Source organism: Pelecanus crispus, chromosome 11, assembly GCF_030463565.1.
Source record: "Pelecanus crispus isolate bPelCri1 chromosome 11, bPelCri1.pri, whole genome shotgun sequence".
NCBI classification, from domain to species: Eukaryota; Metazoa; Chordata; class Aves; order Pelecaniformes; family Pelecanidae; genus Pelecanus; species Pelecanus crispus.
The window spans coordinates 11,584,525-11,604,290 of record NC_134653.1 but is presented as its reverse complement, the minus strand read 5'-3'; the positions used below and the strand labels follow the sequence as shown (position 1 = coordinate 11,604,290).

Below are 19,766 nucleotides of genomic sequence, written 5' to 3'. Positions count from 1 at the left end.
AAAAGAAGTAAAAAAAAAATACGATGAGTATATGGCATTTCTCTTATACACGCAACAAAAGAGAACAAATACGTTTGTTGTTTTCACTCAAACAAAAGATTGATAAACTGAAGGAAGAACACTTATTCTTGCAAGGACTAGTTATAAAGATTTTGACAACTATTTGCTACCAGCACTGAAAGATCATTAGTAGAAAATATACAGCATGGGGACAAGCATACATGAAACTTAATACATGGAGTCTTGCAAGCATTATTGTTATATTTTCCTTCAGTAATTAAATTATCTGTTCTGACTTGATTCTTAGCATTCTGACTTGATTCTTAGCAACATTTATAAATCAAATTATTCTTTTCATTGCTTTACATCAGTTCTAACTTACTATATTCAAATGTTTAAACTGATAAACTGAAAATAGGGTTACCAACCTGAAAGGCAAATACACACTCTTCTTTGCAATTGAAAAAAGGTTACTTGTCCAAAGCAGTACTCTTTCCTCTTCTCTGTTCATTTTCTACTAATTGATTTTCTATATATTAAATTTATGTTTCCTCAAGCATTAAAGCTAGTTTCTAATCCTACATACATACTTTTTTGAAAGATCATGAACACGAACTGTTAAGATAAGTTGCCCCAACTTAAGGCAAACAAGTGAAAGGCAAAAATACATTAAAAACCTAATAATTAGAATATAAACATTAGCTTCTTAATCTATTGTTTTATAATCATTTTTTCAAATTTCACTGCTACTTGATGACAATATATATGCAATAACAAATACTTGATTTTCTCACTTTTTAAAATCCTCATTCAGCTGAAATTCTGCTTGTTTTTTGCATTTTCCCCTGTGACAAACTCTGCAACTTTGCATTTGAACCTGATCTCCCTGATTTCTCTTGCAGTAAGCAGGAAAATTATGCATGAAAATTAATAGTTCTTCATAGTTTTTTCTACATTGCTCTCTTCTAGTCAAGTTCTCTCCTGAGAGCTCCAATATTTTCCACAGTGAAACAGTGGGTAGTATTTTGTGACTCTGCAGTAGTGGTTCTAGGTCATTCTGTAGGACATAGTGTCCTCTTGTGGTCTTGGAGGTTCCCTCAATCTGAGACACATAACTGAACACCAAATTTAGTGCTGGTATCAAGGGAGGTATCAATTACAGTAAAACCCTCTTTCAATGCCACTAACATTTAGAATAAGCATATCACCTTCATTAGCCTCACACTACCAAACACAGTGTATTGAAGATATGCAATGAATAACATCCTTCAGGCATAGACCTGAAGGATATAAAAGCATACAACACCATTTTCCAAAAGCTGTAAAACAGTCATTTTTAGCCATTTCCACAGGGAGGACTATGTTTTACCAATATGTTATTTGGGCATCTAATAACACTGAGGATTTGTAAAGGATATGAAAACCATAGATTGACATAAACTGAATAGAGATACTTTTGTTAGCAGAATTTAGCTACTGAAACTGCTCTTTAGGCACTGATTTAAGGTTATATTGATTAATATAGAAATGGGAAGACAGATGCAATTCTATTAAAAACAGTGTAACTAATATCAGAAAGAAAAAACTCCTACTGAAATCTAACAGCATATCTAAAAGGGAACATGCTTCGGTAGCCAATAAAGTTAAAAAAGCAGTATTGGAAAAAGTAGCATTGACAATATCTCTTCTAATGCTTATTACCAAACATTTACATGTGTAACATCCAGCACAAAGCCCTCATCCTAAATTGAAAGTTCTGCAGAATTCCAAGACAGATGTTCCCACATGAATTAATTAATTTTACACTGAATTTTTAAACCTTCCAATTACTTCAGCTTGCTCTGTCATGGAAAGGAGGGCCATCTCAAGGTTATTAACCCATCTCAGTCAGTCACACAGTGCAATGTGTTCCAAGAGGCTACTATTTCTGCTGGATCTACCTATCTGCAATAGGTAATTGTTCCTGAGGGATGATCCACCATGCTGCACAAAACCGTGCAATATTCCTAAACACAATACATACTATGACATAGTACAGAAAATAGCACCACTTAAAAGGACAAAAATTTGCCTACGCAACGTGCCGTGGAAATAAGCTCTTGTGTGATAAACTCAGGTAAGCTCTTGCAAAGCTGATGTGAAAGCGCCGCTTTGCGACTTGCAAGCTATTTACAGCAGGTAGCCAGAACAACTGGCTTATGTCTCATCGTAGGAGTCTTTCAGGAGTGCAATGGATGGTACCCATTTCTTACTGTAAAGAAAAGTTACTTTTTCTGAGATCTCATATGACAGAAAGTGATTGCTTGTTTATGCATGATTAAGGTAGAATTTTGGCCCAAAGCTAAAGCACTGAAAGAATAAGTGATGCAAATTTTTTAATGAGTTGCTCAACTGGTAATTTTGTATGCATCAATTGTGCAACTGAAGTTGTAATTCAATTAGTATTGAAAGTAATTAAGGATGAAAGACTATCAAAAAAAGCTTAAAAGAAGGCTTTCATAATTTACTGAAGTGGCTGATACTCCATCACTTCAAAAAAGGAGAATTAGTTATGTAACAAAGAAGAAAAGACATTGTTTCTATTACAAAACTATCCACTAAAAACGAAATGAAAAATGCATGATCTTCTATATATGAAAAAAAGCAGAAAAGCTTTCATAAGTACTTTCATTTACTAGGTTGGTAGACAATGAACAACTACATTAACTCTGGACTTTATGCCAAGCACACAGACCTACAGATTTTATTGAAAAATTCCATATATATCTATATCACTACCATTTATTCCAGATTATGTGCATTACTACTCATTTCCTATCACATGTGCCAAGCTTACGTACTCATTTTTAGGAACACTTGGGAAATCATTTGAAGTCAGATCACAGTCGATATCTTTAAACATTCACAATCCACATTCACTGACATCTGAATGCCATTAAGGAATTTATAAATACTGTTTTTTTCTTTTTTTTTTTTTTTTTTTGAAATTTTGTATTACTTCATATGAATTAGCAATGATGATTTTTCCTATCATAGTCTAAGTTGCAACAGATATCATTAGAACGATTCTGGCATTTTAGTGATAGATGTATTGAAGTGGTCTTAGGCCAAATAAAATGTCAGGGTGATCTTTGACTATTTTAGTCATTAAGTGAGCTTTCTTTTGATGACTACACTGATCACAACAGTTGGTGCTTCTTAGATATTTGATACAAGAACTCAGTGATACTACGGAAAAAAAAAGTAAGAGGAGAAAATCCCATATAAAAGCTAACAAATATGATTAATATTAGGAATGCTGATTCAAGCACTCAGTGGTTTAGTATAGACGTTTTTAGTCATAAGCATGATTTAGATCTCAAATATTTTAGTTGTGATAGTTAAATAATTTTTTCAGATGATTCTTACACTGTAGAGAAGAACTACTTCGATTACTTTTCAATCCTTACCGAATTTATGACGTATATTGCAATGTGTATTTAAGCTCTTGAAGATTTTAAAGTTTTAATGATTAAGGATTAAACTACATGATACTATGTATTTACTACACACATACTACAATACCTGCTGTATTTGTCGCAAAATCCATGTATGATAGGAAAACACAGAAATTCCCATTTTAAAATGGGAGAGCTAAGACACAAAGACACAGATTATGGGAACTAGTGACTGAAATGCCTTTAAAAAGCTAGTTCAACAAACTTATGGTGAACAGCACAGGAAATTTAAGGAATTTAGACTGATACTTTTTAAAATTTACAGAAATATTTAATGAATTACTGACCAGTGTTAACTGCTGGCATTTATTGAAAAGAATGGAGTAAAGACTACATTTTACATACACAGCTGTCCAGACAGTTCTGGGGGTTTTGTGCATTTGTCTACTGTGTATGTCATCAATATTTCATTTAATAGAAACAGTTTTCTTTTCAGTGAGTGGAAAAATCAATGCATTAACTACATTATCAGTGAATCTACAGCTCATGAGTGCAAAGTCTGTATAAAAATAGCAGGTACTGTCTAGCAGGTGTAAAAAATATTTATGATGGTCACCTCTTTTTTTGTGTGTGTGAATAGGAAAGGTTTTTCCCCAAACTCTTACTGATACTATGAGTTCTTTTAAGTACCTTGTTTCCAATGGCCTTTTTTGGTGGAAAGTTAAAAGTCCTCACTTGCTGGTATTTATTCTGTAATTTATGATGCAAGCTTCTGAACTCTGCATATCTTCGATAAACATTCCATTCATCATCCTTTATCCTAATATAAACCTGCAAAATACAGACATGGAAGGAAATAATTTAAACACAAACCATTGAACTAATATTATCTCCTTTACTCTTTAAAGCTTCACAGCTTAACACCTTCACATTCATGATGCAATGGTACCAGAAGTTCCAGGATCACTTATCCATAGATACATCTCCGACTGTACATTTGTTGTTTCTGTTCTACAGGTCATTAACTTTATTCTCTCCCTTCTTCCCTCTCCTTCTCTTTTTCTCTTGTCTTCTTATATTAATCAAGACAAACACAGCCTGCTTATTCTAACATGACTCTGGGGCAACCATGGTAGCACTTTTTGTTACCATGGTTTCCAGCATATTCTACTAGCTAGTGACCAAAGGAAAAATGATTTAATAGCACTATAAAATTGATTTCTATGAACTCCACACAGTTTTTCAACTTTGTAAATCAAGCTTTGTAGCATCAGAATTGCAAAACATAATTTTATGCAAAGTATGAAACCTAATTTACTTTCTAAAAAAAATTACATTGAAAACTAAACTAGAAATTTTATTGTTTGGAAAATAAACACAGTTCATTCTTTCTGCTTGTATAGGACATTAAGTATAATTCAGCACAGCTGTAGTTTTTGTGATTCTGTTTTTGTTTGCCACAATTATTTCATGAGCATATTACCAATTACATGCTAAATATTCATGTTCTCTAGGAAAATTTCATGCAGAAGTGAAATATATTTACAGAAAGCTGAGATTTAATTCATTACTAGTGAATAACCTTTCCTCTACAGAAATGACGCACAGTTTAAAAGAATGCTGAAATAGCAGAAGTCAGAAACTATAAACCAAGCATCAAAACTCAAGATCCAGAGTGACCTTTTCCTTATCTTCTTCTGTAGAAACTGTAGCTCACTCATTCTCAGGTGTGTGTTAATAATCTCAGTATTTTGCATCACAAATTAATCTGGAATAGTACTGCTGACACTGCACTGCCTTGCTTCTTCAACAAAAACCAGTAATTTAGTAAGTTGTAAGACAAGTAGCAGGAGAATGCTTATGTAAAAATGCAACACCAACAACCACCACGTGAAGAGTTGGCAGTAACAACTGTATTTCTGTGAAAACTGGGAAAAAATGAAATTTGGATTTTGATGGGGCTGATTCCAACTCTGAATTGTAGCTTTTCCTCATGACTGAAAACATTAACATGGTCCTTCTCCTCTAGATTTGCCACGTCCTTAGAAAAAACAAAATTTTACTAAGGACTCATGGTATTTCAGAGATCCAGCGATGTCAAGTGAAGGTCTTCTCCCATAGAAGCAGCTTATGCAGCCTTCCTTTGGTTTGGTCTTTAAGAAGTCCTCTTATCTCTACAGACATCTAGTTTCTCAAATTTATAGGAGGCTTCTGTCTTGCAACAAAATACAATATACCATGCCAATACCATGCAATTTCTGCCAAATTATAATATTTCACTGTACAAAATATTCATATATTCATAACATTGGATTCTATTAAATAACAAGTGTATTTCTTGGTTACTATTGTACTTCATCATGTTTCGTGATGATGACAAAAAATGAATACTATCATTCCAAAATTAGCAAATCTAAGAATACAAAAGATTCAGAGTATTGTGTGAATTACAAATGCATATGTAAACAAAAATTCAACTAGTTTTGGTTACAAGAATTCAGATAGTGTAATGATGGAACCACTATAATAAGTCTGCAAGAAGTATTCAGTTTTCTTTTTCATTTTGAAAATACAGCCAGGATAAAGACAATTAAACACCTACAGGAGCATCTGTTTCAACAATTCAGCATACCTCTGAAGGAAAATGAAGGGAAATAGGAAATGCAAGTATTTTGCATAATTTCAATAACATTCACTTAATGTAGTAAAAACTATATTAAATACTCTTTATTCGCCGAGCTCCTAACCTCTCTCCGTGCCTACTCTTGCTTCAACCAGAAATTTTGTATATGTTTCCAAGATTCATGTTTCAGCTTCCCTACAGGGGGCGGGGACGACACAAAGGCTTAACTTATTTTTAACCAAGTTATTTAATATGGAAATCCTAATTTAACTAAGCAGTTATCTGTGCACATGTGATTTGGTGACTCATGCAGTTCAATATTACCTGTTAAGCCGTAACCCATAGTCAACTGATTAAGGAATCCAGTACACTGTAATTGAAAATTTTAAGGACTGCAAAAACATAGATTAATTTTTTGGATAAAACTGTTAAAGAATTTCTTCCTGTTCTTCTATGTACATAGATATTGATTTCTCTTAGACAATAAGAAATGAAATGCAACATTTGGAGCCCTGTGCCATATTGAATTTATTGACAATCATATAAAAGAGTATGAAAGGCATATTAAAGTTCATGATGTAGTACACATTTAAAGCTTTATTATCTCAACAGGGAATACTATTCATAAGCCAAAGTATTTCAAGACACTTAATGCAAATTCAGTTGGGAAATTAAACAAAGTAAACCCTAAATATAAAACTGCTTGGATAAGCTGATTGTAGTCTAGTCAAATAAGACATATAGTTATCCTCATTTAAATCAAAGACAGATCATACAACTTAAGCACAGGAATAACAGGGAACAATTATCTTTGTAGACAAAACCCTGAAATAACACCAGATCAAGCAACTTGGGATGTATGGTTTGAAATTGTCTTAAAAATCATTAGGACTATTCCCATCATCTTCAATGTATCCACGATTCCATTCACGGTCATTTAACAGGAAAGCAATGACATCTGTAGCTGCCAAATACACTTTTGTGTATGTTTGTCCCAAATTATCATGCTGCACCCTAGAGTGAAACTACATTCTACTACTGAAAATACTGTAATGTATGTAATATAATTACAGAATAGTATTTTAAGATCATGCTATAGAAAGTTGAAAGGACTACTCTTAGGCTCATTCTCTGATCAATTTAAAAACAAATTCCAAATCACTACATTTCCTTTCCACTTTCCATCCACTTCCTAACCTAATTAAGTAAATTTACGAAATTAACGAAAATTTACAGACCAAATCAAAATCACTGCTAGAATGCTTATTTGATTGCAGACAAAAGATTTTACTTTAATATTCTTTTGTATATCAAAAAATTTAGTAAGTAGCTTTTGCTTGTAATTTAGGAGCATCTTCCAATTGGGTCTCCCGTGTAAAGATTGATTAGTAACCTTTTTGTAGCTATGATTTACAGCAGCTGAAAGAAAAATTTCATTTAATAAGTATATGTAATGAATTAGTCTGTTATTTTCTCATCACAAACATGTTTGAAGTCAAAGAGTTGAAGAGAAATAGTAAAACTAGTAGTAATTTAATATTCTGTTTTTCAGCCAACTACCTGCTAACTTAGTATTACTGAAATACCGAAAAACTTCTGAGAACCAATTTGAAAGCACTAGTTTAATGATTGTGTGCTGAAATGAATAAACCCTACTCCCACGGTACTGGGTTTTGAGCCAAAAGTACTTACAAAAAGTAATCTATTAAATAGCATAAAAAGACATCCTCTTCTGCTACAACTACAGAGAGAGAACATCAAGCACAAGACAGGGACTTCAGAAAGTCCAGTTCAGAATTACTGATGGAGAGCTGAAAGTAGTAAGAGGAGGCAAGATCTCATCTGCATTAAAAGTTCTCCTGAACTACCTAACCCAGTTTATCATTTTCACTGCCTCCACTGTAAGTTTCCCATACCAAAAAAACCACCAACCCCCCCCAAAAAACAAAAAACCCCACAAACCCAAACCAAAAAACACCTTTTTAAGAATGTCTGTTGAATTTCTTTATGATAAAAAGGAGAGAAGAAACTGAAGAGAAACAATTTCAGTGCTCTGAACTATAAAGCAAAACTTGTTAACATCAATAAAATTTATCCACTGATTCTCTATGTTTATTGAGTTTGGTGTTATAGACATTACAGAAGCCTGGAATATTCATTGCAACAACTCTCAAGTAATTATTAACTCAACATTTGGTTAAATGAATCTTATAACCCATGATATTTCCCTAAAGCAAAACTGCCAGTACTTTTGTAGAGTATTGCTAACATAATCTAAGAAAAATGACCAAGTAGTCTTTTTATGGAAAGAAGAAAATTCATTCATTTTAACCAGAGATGCAGTTATGTTCTGGGATGAGCTTCTGTAACTACTACTTGTTCTGTTTGTCAAATATTGGTTTATAATGATAATAAAGGTTTAAAAAAATCTTAAAACGAAGTCAACTTTAATGTACATCTTAATTATTCAGGAACACTAAATTAAAAATATTTTGATCAAAATTTACAATTTAAGTAATAATTGTTTTCAGGCGATAGGAACTACATTTTCTTCCTATTTCATTGTATGCTTTTCTGAGAGGAGTGATGTATTCCAATCTATTTAGGAAGCTTTTATCAAAATTAGTTCTGCACTCAAAACATATAGAAGAAGTAAAAGGCATGAATCCAATGAGGAAGTATATAGCAAAAAAGGAAGAACCAGTTACATTTCTTGACTGTAATTCAGGACAATGGGGTTCTATTTAGAACATACATTCAAGCTGAATTCTCCAAAGTGACCTTCAAAGTGTGAGAAATTAATACAAATGCAAGTTATATTTTGACACAGCTGTAGGATTGCATTTATGGTTAAGTTCCCTCTTTGAAAATGATCCAATTTAAGAATTTCTGCATAATGAAAAACAAACGGAACAATGAAACTTTTCAGCTGCGACGTGAGCAGCTTTTTGTGTGCCTTTCTATGTACAGAGACATAACAGGAATTAAAGGGAACAAGCTTTTCTCTCAGTAAGTCCATTTTATCTACTTGCACAAAGACTACAAATACTATATTTTGTTATGTTAAATCTTCAACTTTTTGATATTTAGTTCATAAAAATGAACAATACAGTGTCAAATATATGAGACTGCACATCAAAGCATGAACCTTAAAAACAGCCAATGTTATTCTAAACAGAAAAATGTCATGCTTTTTAGGCCTATCCACTCACTTACTTACATGCAGAATAATGTTCACTGCGTTTCTGTAGTCACAGTTCTGTTTCTATTCACCAAAACAGCATTAAAGTGACTGGACACTAAAGAACAAAAGCAGCATGCCTATGCTTTTGCTGGATGGAATCAATATCTTTTTTATTTTTAATACAAATCAGATCAGCACAGAAGATTTCACTCAATAACATAATTAGCTCCTTTTGACAGTGAAATATTACTTATAATACCCAAAAATAATTAACACCATTTCACAAACATGCACTTTGAACTGATACAGTCATTGAAATGCATGATAACCACTGCAGTAAAAGAAGTTTCTGCAGAAGAGAATATAGGTAAAATGACAGAACTGCTGGCTTTTTCTCCAAATAGAGTATTTTGGGTGCTCTGGCTGCGGAAAGGAGGATATCTCACCAATCAGTTTGTAAATAAGATAACTATTATTTACTCTAGATATTTATTGGATATAAATTATTTTCTTCTTCCTGTAGCAGGTATAAAGTAATTTGAAAATCGAAATTCTACTTTTATTTTCCTAGTATTTTTTGCATCCAGATTAGCATTTCTACAAGCACATCAATGTATTAAGTTGTATTGTGGTTTCCTCTACAAAAAATAAAAAATTATAAAAGTCTCCAAGGACTGATCTCATCTTTGTATCCTCCCTCCATCCTACCTATTTAAAATTTTTTCTCCTTTACCTACTCTTATGCTTCTCTGACACATCCTCAGGTCCCACTATGGAAAAAGCAGGATACCTTTTTGGCTTAGGCACCCTCAAACCACTCTCTTTCAGAATGTCATGAGCCATATCTTTCTCTCAAATTCTCCCAATCATTCTAGGCCATTTTCTTTTCTACTTGCCCTGAGTTGCTCTGAGATGGAATAAGATTAGAAGACTATTTCTTTCTCCTTTTTGCCTGCTTGGTGCTGCTGCTGCTAAAGTAATCCAATTCCTCATACATCAGGGAAATGAAAGTACACTTTGGGTTTCATTTTTGCAATTTTTTGCCTACTTTTCGACTATTTTAACTGTCAATCTATTGTCTTCCATTGTTGAGACTTCTACCTTTGATGAAATACTAAGGCTATGCTGGCTCATGTATAAATTAAAGGTCAACAGTCACATCTGGCAGATCCTGGACTGTGCTTTCACTGTGTCATCTCTCACCCAAAGAATTTGCTGGGCACTCTCCACCTCAAAAACTCTTGAGTATCAGATACTGTTCTCCTCCATCTCTTTTATGTTGTGTTTCTGTGCAAATTCTTCCCTTGTTTAAGCAGGAGCATTCAGGTACTGTGAATAACCCCTTCATATGAAGGTATACTGCTCTTCCTTCAGAAAGGAAGTGGAGAGGAAAAACAGAACATCATTTAAAGTGATAGAAAAAGAAATATCATGAGAAAAGATATCAGTCAATATTAAACAGTAAGACTGAAGAGAGTCAAAAGAATAAAAACATTGTAAGAAAAGAATGTTTATTGATGACAATCTTAGGGGGGTCCTATTCATATGCAAACAGCAACAGTCTTGTCTGATTAGCATGTTTATCTTTAACCTAAAACGTTTACTACCTGCAAACAAGGCAGATTTGCAAGTAGCCATTTAAATATTGATATCACTTTAAGAATCACAAAATTTCGGTTTCATTACCTTAAGTGTCAGCCATTGGTAATTATAGCAACAAAAGGCATGACTAATGGCATTTGCTGTACACTTCACAGGAAAGTGGAATCCATATGCATGTAGAAAATAACAAGATACTCTACAGCTGAGAAATATGATAAAATAGTATGACTGCAATAATCATCTTGCTTCACAGGCACTAAAGAAACTGCAACTAACTATCACCATCTAGAGGTAAAATGTAAATGCAAATTTTTTTTTTTTATTATTCTGATCTGGATTCTGTCTTTATCCCTGTGAATATACTAGACAAAAAATCATTTTCTAACGGTAGGCTGACTGAGCAACATACGACTCACAAAAAAGACTGGCATCAAACTGCACAGATCCCAAATAACTAGTTGCTTTCTGATGACTGCTAACTAGAGAAGGCAGGATGCTTATAAGAGAAGAATAGACTTTTGCCAGCATGACCCTAATTTTACAAAGCCACCTAACATTTAAATTGCCTGTTTAAAGGACTTCTTAACTGTTACTTTTTACAAAATTTATTAGTTTCTTCATATGTGGCTAGGTCCTTTAATGCTTTTAACTAATCAGTTTACTGCTTACTAATAGCTATCACATATTTTATAAGAGAATAAACCTCTGAAGCATCTTTTGGACTCGAAGTGAATAACTGTAATTGTTTTAATGTTCTTGGTAGAAGATACTGTCATTACAATCTAGTCTGAGCTCCTGTCACAGCCCAGATAATTTCATCTAGTAAAATCTAAATAACCCTTATGATTTGTTGATTCATAATAAGGATATCAACTGGTGATCTAATTAATTTTTCTACTCAGGTGCAAAATTAATTATACTAGTAATCTGTCAGCACTAATGAATGACAAGACAGTAGTCAAGATATAAACCTGAAGCAAAACAAAGCTGAACAAGTATGAAGAGAGAGGATGTGCTCCTGAAAACATTAAAATGAGCTTGCCATACATAGAAGATAAACAGTAGTGGAAGGAAAGAGGTTTCCTAATCATACCTATTATTTCTATTTTAGGACTAAATTAAGTCGTTCTTAGCATAGCATTACAAGGGCATCTCATGTTTAGCTAATCCTATACCATGACCTCCAAGTTTCTTCCACTGTACTGTTACTGCAAGGCATACTGATTTCAACAGTTAGAAAATTATTTGGTAAATTACAAAATGTATTTTATGCAGTACACTTAAATATGAACAAAAGGTATAGTCATATTTACCCAGAAAAGTTGCCTATCTTCCAAAATATTGCTATCCAGGGATTTCCTGAGAAAGAAGTCATGTCTTCATGTTTGGATTGATTTTCTTCAATTTAATTAGCCCAACTGTTTTCTATACCCATGTAAACTTTCACACAAGCTCTGTGGCAAGATGTCTTGCACCACAATTATATGTTGTGGGGAAAACCACTGTCACGCACTTGTTTTCAAACAGCAAGCTAGTAGTTTCAATGGACACTCCAATTTGCATTTTGAAACAGTTAAAAATCTCTCCATGTCTTTCATGATTTGAAAGATTGCTATTGTATTCCCCTCCCAGTCGTCTGTCTTGCAGGCTGAGAATTCCTAATATGCTCCTCAAATGAAAAAGCTTCATTTTTCAGCCATATTCTTTCCAGTTGTGATATATTTCTTCAGAGGTAACTAGAACTCCACACAGATAAGCCAGAAATTCTACACAGCATAATAGTTTGCTGTTTTTCTATCCCTTTCCTAATGATTTCTAACAACTTGGTTTTTAGACCTCCCTAAATCCTTTTAAAAATTGTGTCAGATTAGATACTTTAAAATCTTCTGGTACCCAAGCTAGAAGCTATTTATCAGTCAGTTTTCAGCTATTTCACCCTTGAATTCCTGGTGAACTGCATGTGGAGATTTATTCTTTATTTGTTGCATAAGATCTTCTACTGGTATTTCATTTAAAACAGACAATCTGCTAATTCTCCACAAGGAATAATCTGGAAAGGGAAAACCACATAACAACTCCATGGTGAAAAGAGATTTTAAAATATGTATTTTTCTGTTACAATTTTATGTTCTGAGACGCTCTTCTTCAGCTTGAGTATCCGTCCCACTGACTTTAGCAAGTGGCCTCTTCCTGACACGTACAAAAGAGACCATTAGATTTTCTGCCTTTTGGAAGTTGTAAGAGGCCTGGTAACACTGTAATTCTACTTTTTTCCTACAGAATATGTACATTCTTCTATTTTTCTTTGGAGATGACTTAAATTCTTTTTTTTTTAATGTATTTATTTACTTATAATAACTTCCCTTATTCTGCTGTTTAGCTATCCTCCTCTTGTTTTTCCTCTCTCTCTTTTTTTTAAATAGGTTATGCATTTCCTCTGAGCAATATCCAAGTTTTTAAATACTCTCCATTATGCCTGCAAACCATCTTAGCTGTCCCTTTTAGGTATGTTTTAACCAGCTTCCTCATTTTTCCCCTCATTCTGTTTTTTATAGTTAAATATTACAGTAGCTAATTTAATTTTAGTTTATTTAAATTCCTATTCCCATCCCAAACACCTGCTCTTCTTTACATGTAAACCATCCTCTACTTTTCAGTGTATAAATTTTATGATCTTCAAGTGCCAGTAACTGAGTCCTGCATTTAAAATCATCCCTCCTATGAAAACTTCCTTTATTCCAGAAACATATCCAAATGCTGATGAATCCATTCCCTTTATTTTTCCAACATTTTTTCATTCATGCAGCAAAATACTAGATCTCCACCTCTCTGAAGCCTCCATACTCTCCTTTACCCTGTATCACTGGAAACCAAATGGAACATTATCTTCCACACCATGGCTTAGTAATCCATCTGGAAGACTTCCAGACTTCCCATCTTTCTACTTATCAGGTAAAGTCCCATATGATACCCTAGGGAATGACAAAATTGAACTCCCCAACACTTACAGCCACCTCTTCTCAGTAGGGTTCTTTGTCCTCAGAGGACTATTCACAGTGCAAGAGAAAACAAAGTCCTAAATGGCTACTTAATTTTAAAAGCCCTGTATCACAACATTTATTTTTTGTCTTTATTTATTGTAGTCACCATTTATTCATCAATTATTGTGAAATGGTGATATTTCAGAAAACAAGTGAAAAAATTTTAACTGAACTTAATAACTGCACTGAAGTGCATATCCAATTTTTTTCACTAAAATTTATACACCATCTAATTATTGTAACATCCACAGTTGAATGATATAAGTCTATGGCTCTGTTAATTTTTAAGGCAGTGTCAGATAGTGCTAAGCTGTGAGCACTGATTAATCTGCTGCTCACAGCTGTCACCTTGAACTCAGTCATTCAAACTGAGCATAAAATTTGGCTACGTTTCTAGAGCTTGTTTTTAAATTCTGAAGATTCATAACCAGTAAATGCTGCCAGTTAAACATTACTGCAAAAGTGCGGTGTAACTCTACAAATACACAGGTCTGATTAAAATTTCCATATCTAATAGGATTCATTATAAAATGCTGCTTGCTTCCACACCTTACTTCTGAGCTTGTCCAGAATTCTTAATCCTTAACAGACATTAAAGAAACTATTTGATGGTTGAAACTATGTGACAACTATGCTGGAGCTGGAAACTTTTCCTTGTGTATTGACTGAAGAATAACATCTGGATTTTTTTAAGGATGGAAGATGTACTGATTTTGAACATGACATCTGAAACATACTGAAGTCTTAACATGACACAAAAAGAAATACTTTGAAATGCCCTCCAAAGCAGCATTACAAATCTGCATTAATTTAAAAAAAAAAAAAAAACCAAAAAACCAAACAATTAAAAAAGCAAACACTATAGCAAAACTCCTGCTGGAGTCTATTCTTATCCTGTCCAGGTCAGGCCCTCCTGATATGCAAATTAACATGCCATTCATTTCTTTTCCTGGTTTAAGAAGCACCAATGCAAAATTGGCATTGATTTTGAAGAGGCACAGCTACACAGATTTATTTCTCCTAATTCTTATGTTCTTAAGAAGCATTTATAAGTGCTGGAAAAAGATGACAGATACCGTGGAACTGATAGGTTCATACTTTTCCAAACTATCTGAGGTGCTCTGCAATTCTTTCCACCCTCTTTTGGTCATTTCCAAGGCATGTGATACGTATGCAGTAGTTTATTTTCTGCATTTATGAGCAAAAAGGGACAGAAGAGGCACAACAATTCTAAAGTGCATCAACAATGAGTGTGACACAGCAAATTTCCACTGGCACGTCTTCCTCTCTCCATCAAGTGAAATGCTCCAGAGATACACAATTTCAAATCAGCAAAGGTTAACAAGGTGGCTCCTAATAGGAAGGGAGAGGAGGACAATCTCTTTAGCTTTCCAATAACAGAAAATGCAGAAGGAATCAAGCCATGTTAGAAATACATTTACTGCCTTTGGAAAAGCAATGGTCAAGGTCTATGCCCTTTTGTAACATCTTCATTTGGCAGCAACATCTTACCCTAATTGTATTACGCATGCAGTCTAATTTTCAGGCAGGTTAAACATCTTAAGGCTAATTTCCAATTAGTCTTAAGTACACTCATAAGTATTTAGCATATCCAAAAATGATGCTTACCCAAACCCAAAGTTTCAAACTTTGCCTGTTCCAATTGGCACTTGGAACTTTAGCTTTCTCCTAAGTTTGTTTGACATCTTTTTCTCAGAATTAACCAGTGCAACCAAGAGTCAGTTTTTACATCTCAAGTTATGGTTACTCAAGCACTCACAGAGAAATCGGAAGTCCAAAAGATGTTGGCAACGATCTCAGTAACAACATTCTGCAATATTGCTACTTTCCTTACATTGACATACTACAAGCAATTTCTCATGCAACAAAGAGTTACACATGCATTTTAATTTTCTGCCATTGGAGAAATAAATGATAAAGCAGCAAAAATAATGTTTATTATGAATAAGAGGACTCTCGGAAATGAGCTCAGTCATTTATCTTAATTGTCACTCCTAGTCCTTGTCTGTTCATTACATACTGGTAGCCTGGTAAATAATCCTCTTCCACAATTTCAACATTGAATCAAATTCCCTGTAATCAGGAGCACATGTTTTGGCAGAGATTTAACAAGATAAATGCCCAGTGGTGTCATTGAGGCTATTCTGAAGTTTTATAAATTAATGCTTTCCTGGTAGCTATAAAATGCAGAATATATATTCAGCAAGCACATGACTACATATTTGATCGGAAATGTAGCAATCACTTCATAGTGCTATGCTACAGAGTGTATGGCTATTTACGAAAATTTCTTTTTCACGTGCACAGTGGCGGAAAACAAAGTTATTTGCTAGACAGATATTCTTCCTAGTCATATTCCTGTTACTGAGATGAAAAACTGGTAGGAATGCCATTAATGTATTCTTCCATAAAGAAAGATCGCAGCAGATACCAAGATCAAAGTTTAACAAGAATTATAGAGGTTTTAGGTCACTTCTACAGGTAATTCTTGCTTGCTTTTTTTTCAATATTAAAAGACAAAGTTGAGTAAATATGCCACTGTTCACCAGAGGAATTCTATGATATTCTTTGTTGTTCTGTAATTAAAGACAAACGAGTCTGACCAGAGACATTCTGTATCTATTATAGATAGATGCTTCTAACTTTCCACATTACATGTCCCATAAATTGCTAGTATGAATAAATAATGAATAGAGCATATGCAGAAGAACTTGTACATTTTTCAAATCCATATACCAATAAACAGAATTTTGCACACTATGGATGCCCAACATTATGAGTATATATTGTAGACATAAAGAACTTAATAAAATTTTCAAAATGGTCTTTTTATAAATCTAGAATTTTCAATCTTTTAGAATCTTGCAATGGTATTTTGCTTCCTTTTTTTCCTCTTCTCAAGAGGCTTAGCCTTCAATCACAGGTTCTTTGTTTTCCATTGATGATGACTAATGGATGAGGCCTATTAAAACCCACTCTGTACCAGCACAACATATTTTCTAAAATGTCATGCCAATGATAAATAGAAATAAGGTGCAAAAGCACAATTAAAAAACCTGAATTTTTTTCAAGTCACTGTAGTTAGGCCCTTAACCAAAGCAAACCGAGATCATCACCTAACCCTCTACTCACTTCAGCAGATTTTGGATAAAGCCCTGAACTTCTTATAAATTGGGAAGCTTAGTTTATCTCACTATTTTTCCTATTGAAAAAGAATGTGCAAAACATCTATAGTAGATATTAATTCTGCATATTTTCCAGGCTTTTATAATGCCATTTGTATAGTCATGTACAGTCAAACTGCATGAAAAGTATTGAACTCTTTAGTAACTAAGTTTGATATCAAGTTACAAGTAAAACTAAAAATTAATTAAATTCTCCAAAGAATTAATGGATTTTAATCCAGTTCTAATATACCTTAATGAAAAGCACTTTATTACTTAAGAAAAAAAAAAAAGAGATAGATTTGGCATATTAGATAGCAACGTTATAAATAAATTGTTTCCGGTTCATGTCTTAATAGTAATGACACTAACAAAACCCAAAATACAAAAGCAGGTTTAATAATAAAACAGGATTCTTTCCTCCCATTCAACCAAAGAGAATGCAACTGAAAAAGCAAATAATAAAATTAAAATTGTTGATCAAAATGCAACTATTTGAAATACACACAAATTCTCCATGACCCCTTTTTTAAACAGATACGTATTTATGTCCTTTTCTTTAATTTCTTCTTACTTTTTTACTCAGGACCTCCAAATTGGCAGCATTACTTTTTAAACAAAATGGCCTCCATATGCAGTAATGATGTTACTATTGAATTTAAGAACCTTTAATAGTATACAAAGACAGTGTTCCTCCCATTCCTTCATCTATCACAGCATCTCCTCTTACTAAAGAGCTGCCTGTAGCTAACTCTCTGCTCACTGCCCTGGTTTCAGCTGGGATAGAGTTAATTTTCTTCCTAGTAGCTGGCATAGTGCTGTGGTTTGGATTTAGTATAGTGTAATGTTGATAACACGCTGATGTGTTAGTTGTTGCTAAGTACTGCTTATGCTAGTCAAGGACTTTCTCAGCTTCCCATGCTCTGCCAGGTGCACAAGAAACGGGGAGGGGGCACAGCCAGAATAGTTGATCCAAACTGTCCAATGGGCTATTCCATACCATGTGGCGTCATGCTCAGTATATAAGTGGGGGGGTTGGCTGGGGGGCAGCGATCGCTGCTCAGAGATGGGCTGGGCATCGGTCAGTGGGTGGTGAGCGGTTGCATCACTTGTTTTTCCTAGGTTTTGTTTCTCTCTCTCTCTCATTGTTTTCCTTTTCATTACAATTTTTTAATTTTTATTTTTTTATTATTATTACATTATTACATTATTTCAATTATTAAACTGTTCTTATCTCAACCCACAAGTTTTCTTACTTTTGCCCTTCCAGTTCTCTCCCCCATCCCACCAGGGGGGAGGGTGAGTGAGGGGCTGTGTGGCGCTTGGTTGCGACTGGGGCGAAACCACAACAATCATCCACAAGCAGTTGCAACAACTGCTTTGTTTCTACTTTTCACAACCAACCAAAAGAGGAGGAAAACCTGTGTGAGCAACAGACCACTGGTAAATGCACCTGAGAAAGCCATAATTTAAGTTTATTTCTTATTCACAACTTCCACTAAAGAGCTTTTCTTTGCAAAAAGTCTCCCAGTGCAACAATTCATGCCCACGATTTGATAATTAGAAATTATGGTAACTTTTTGCATAAATATGAAAGAAATGTGGAACTGTGTTCTTTGCATCCACATATGCTTTCCTGAGTATCAGGAAAAGATTAGATCAACTGTTGGGTCATATTCCCCCTCTCCTGTCTTTCACATAACAGCAGATATCAGTAACATTAAAAAGACACAAAATTAATGCTGTACAGACAGTACGGTTACATGTCATTTCTCACCATCATTAATAAGCATGCCAAGCCTAAACAGTCAGAAATGCACTTAAAAATTAAAGGAATATTCACTGGGTGACTTCATTTCAATCTGTACCGCAGATATAACTCAAAAAAAAAAAAAAAAAAAAAAAAAAAAAAGAAGTCAGAGAATGTAGCCATTCAGGAGTCATATTGTTGCAAACACAAAAGACCTCATCATTCAGATACCAAATCTCTTTCTGGAATTGTCTTATTTTGTAGTTATCTGCCACAAACTCAAAATTTCTATGCAACTTCAGGAGGGGAAAAAAAACCCCAAACCAAAACAAAACAAAAACCACAAAAAGAAAATTCTGGGGTACATCACATGCCAGCTTTTGCTTGATCAACAGTATAGATGTAAAAATGCTTGAGGAAAGACTGAACTTTTAAAATTCAAAGCTATTTAAATAGTAACTGACAGGTACCCCTTAATATTACCCTTTGCTACCCATCCACACAGGCAGCAACATTAATTCCAGAGAATACTACTACCACCAAATCAAGGGTGACTAAACAGCACTGGGGACAAGGATGAAGTGCATAGGGGCCCAGATGGTCTTCTAGATCCTGCCAGTGAGGGAAAAGGCTTGCAAAGGAGCATGTGGAACCTGTGGATCAATACATGGTTACACAGCAGGTGCCACTGATGCATTTGGCTTTTAAAATCATGAGACTGTCTCTAATGATCAAGGACTGCTGGGAGAGATGAAATCCCCCTGACAGAGATCAAGATCATCTTTGCCAACAGGTTGACCAACCTGGTGAGGAAATGGTGGATGGGGTGGAAAGCAAATGGTGCATGGTGATAGGAACAAGAGAAACCTAAGAAATGACAAAGCACGATGAAAAGAATAAAACAGAACAACCTAGGAAACAAGCAGGAACAAGGAGGAACCAGA

At 34.2% G+C, this 19,766-nt stretch overlaps 1 protein-coding gene across 2 annotated transcripts in view; it reads right to left on the bottom strand.

Annotated features, from left to right (window-relative positions):
• Positions 1 to 19,766, bottom strand: part of SNX29 (sorting nexin 29) — a 142,370-nt gene that overhangs the window by 50,463 nt on the left and 72,141 nt on the right. For both annotated transcript variants that reach the window (XM_075718267.1, XM_075718268.1), the window contains exon 19: positions 4,128 to 4,268. In XM_075718267.1, coding sequence (XP_075574382.1) covers positions 4,128 to 4,268 — 141 coding nt within the window. The remainder of the gene's footprint in view (positions 1 to 4,127; positions 4,269 to 19,766) is intronic.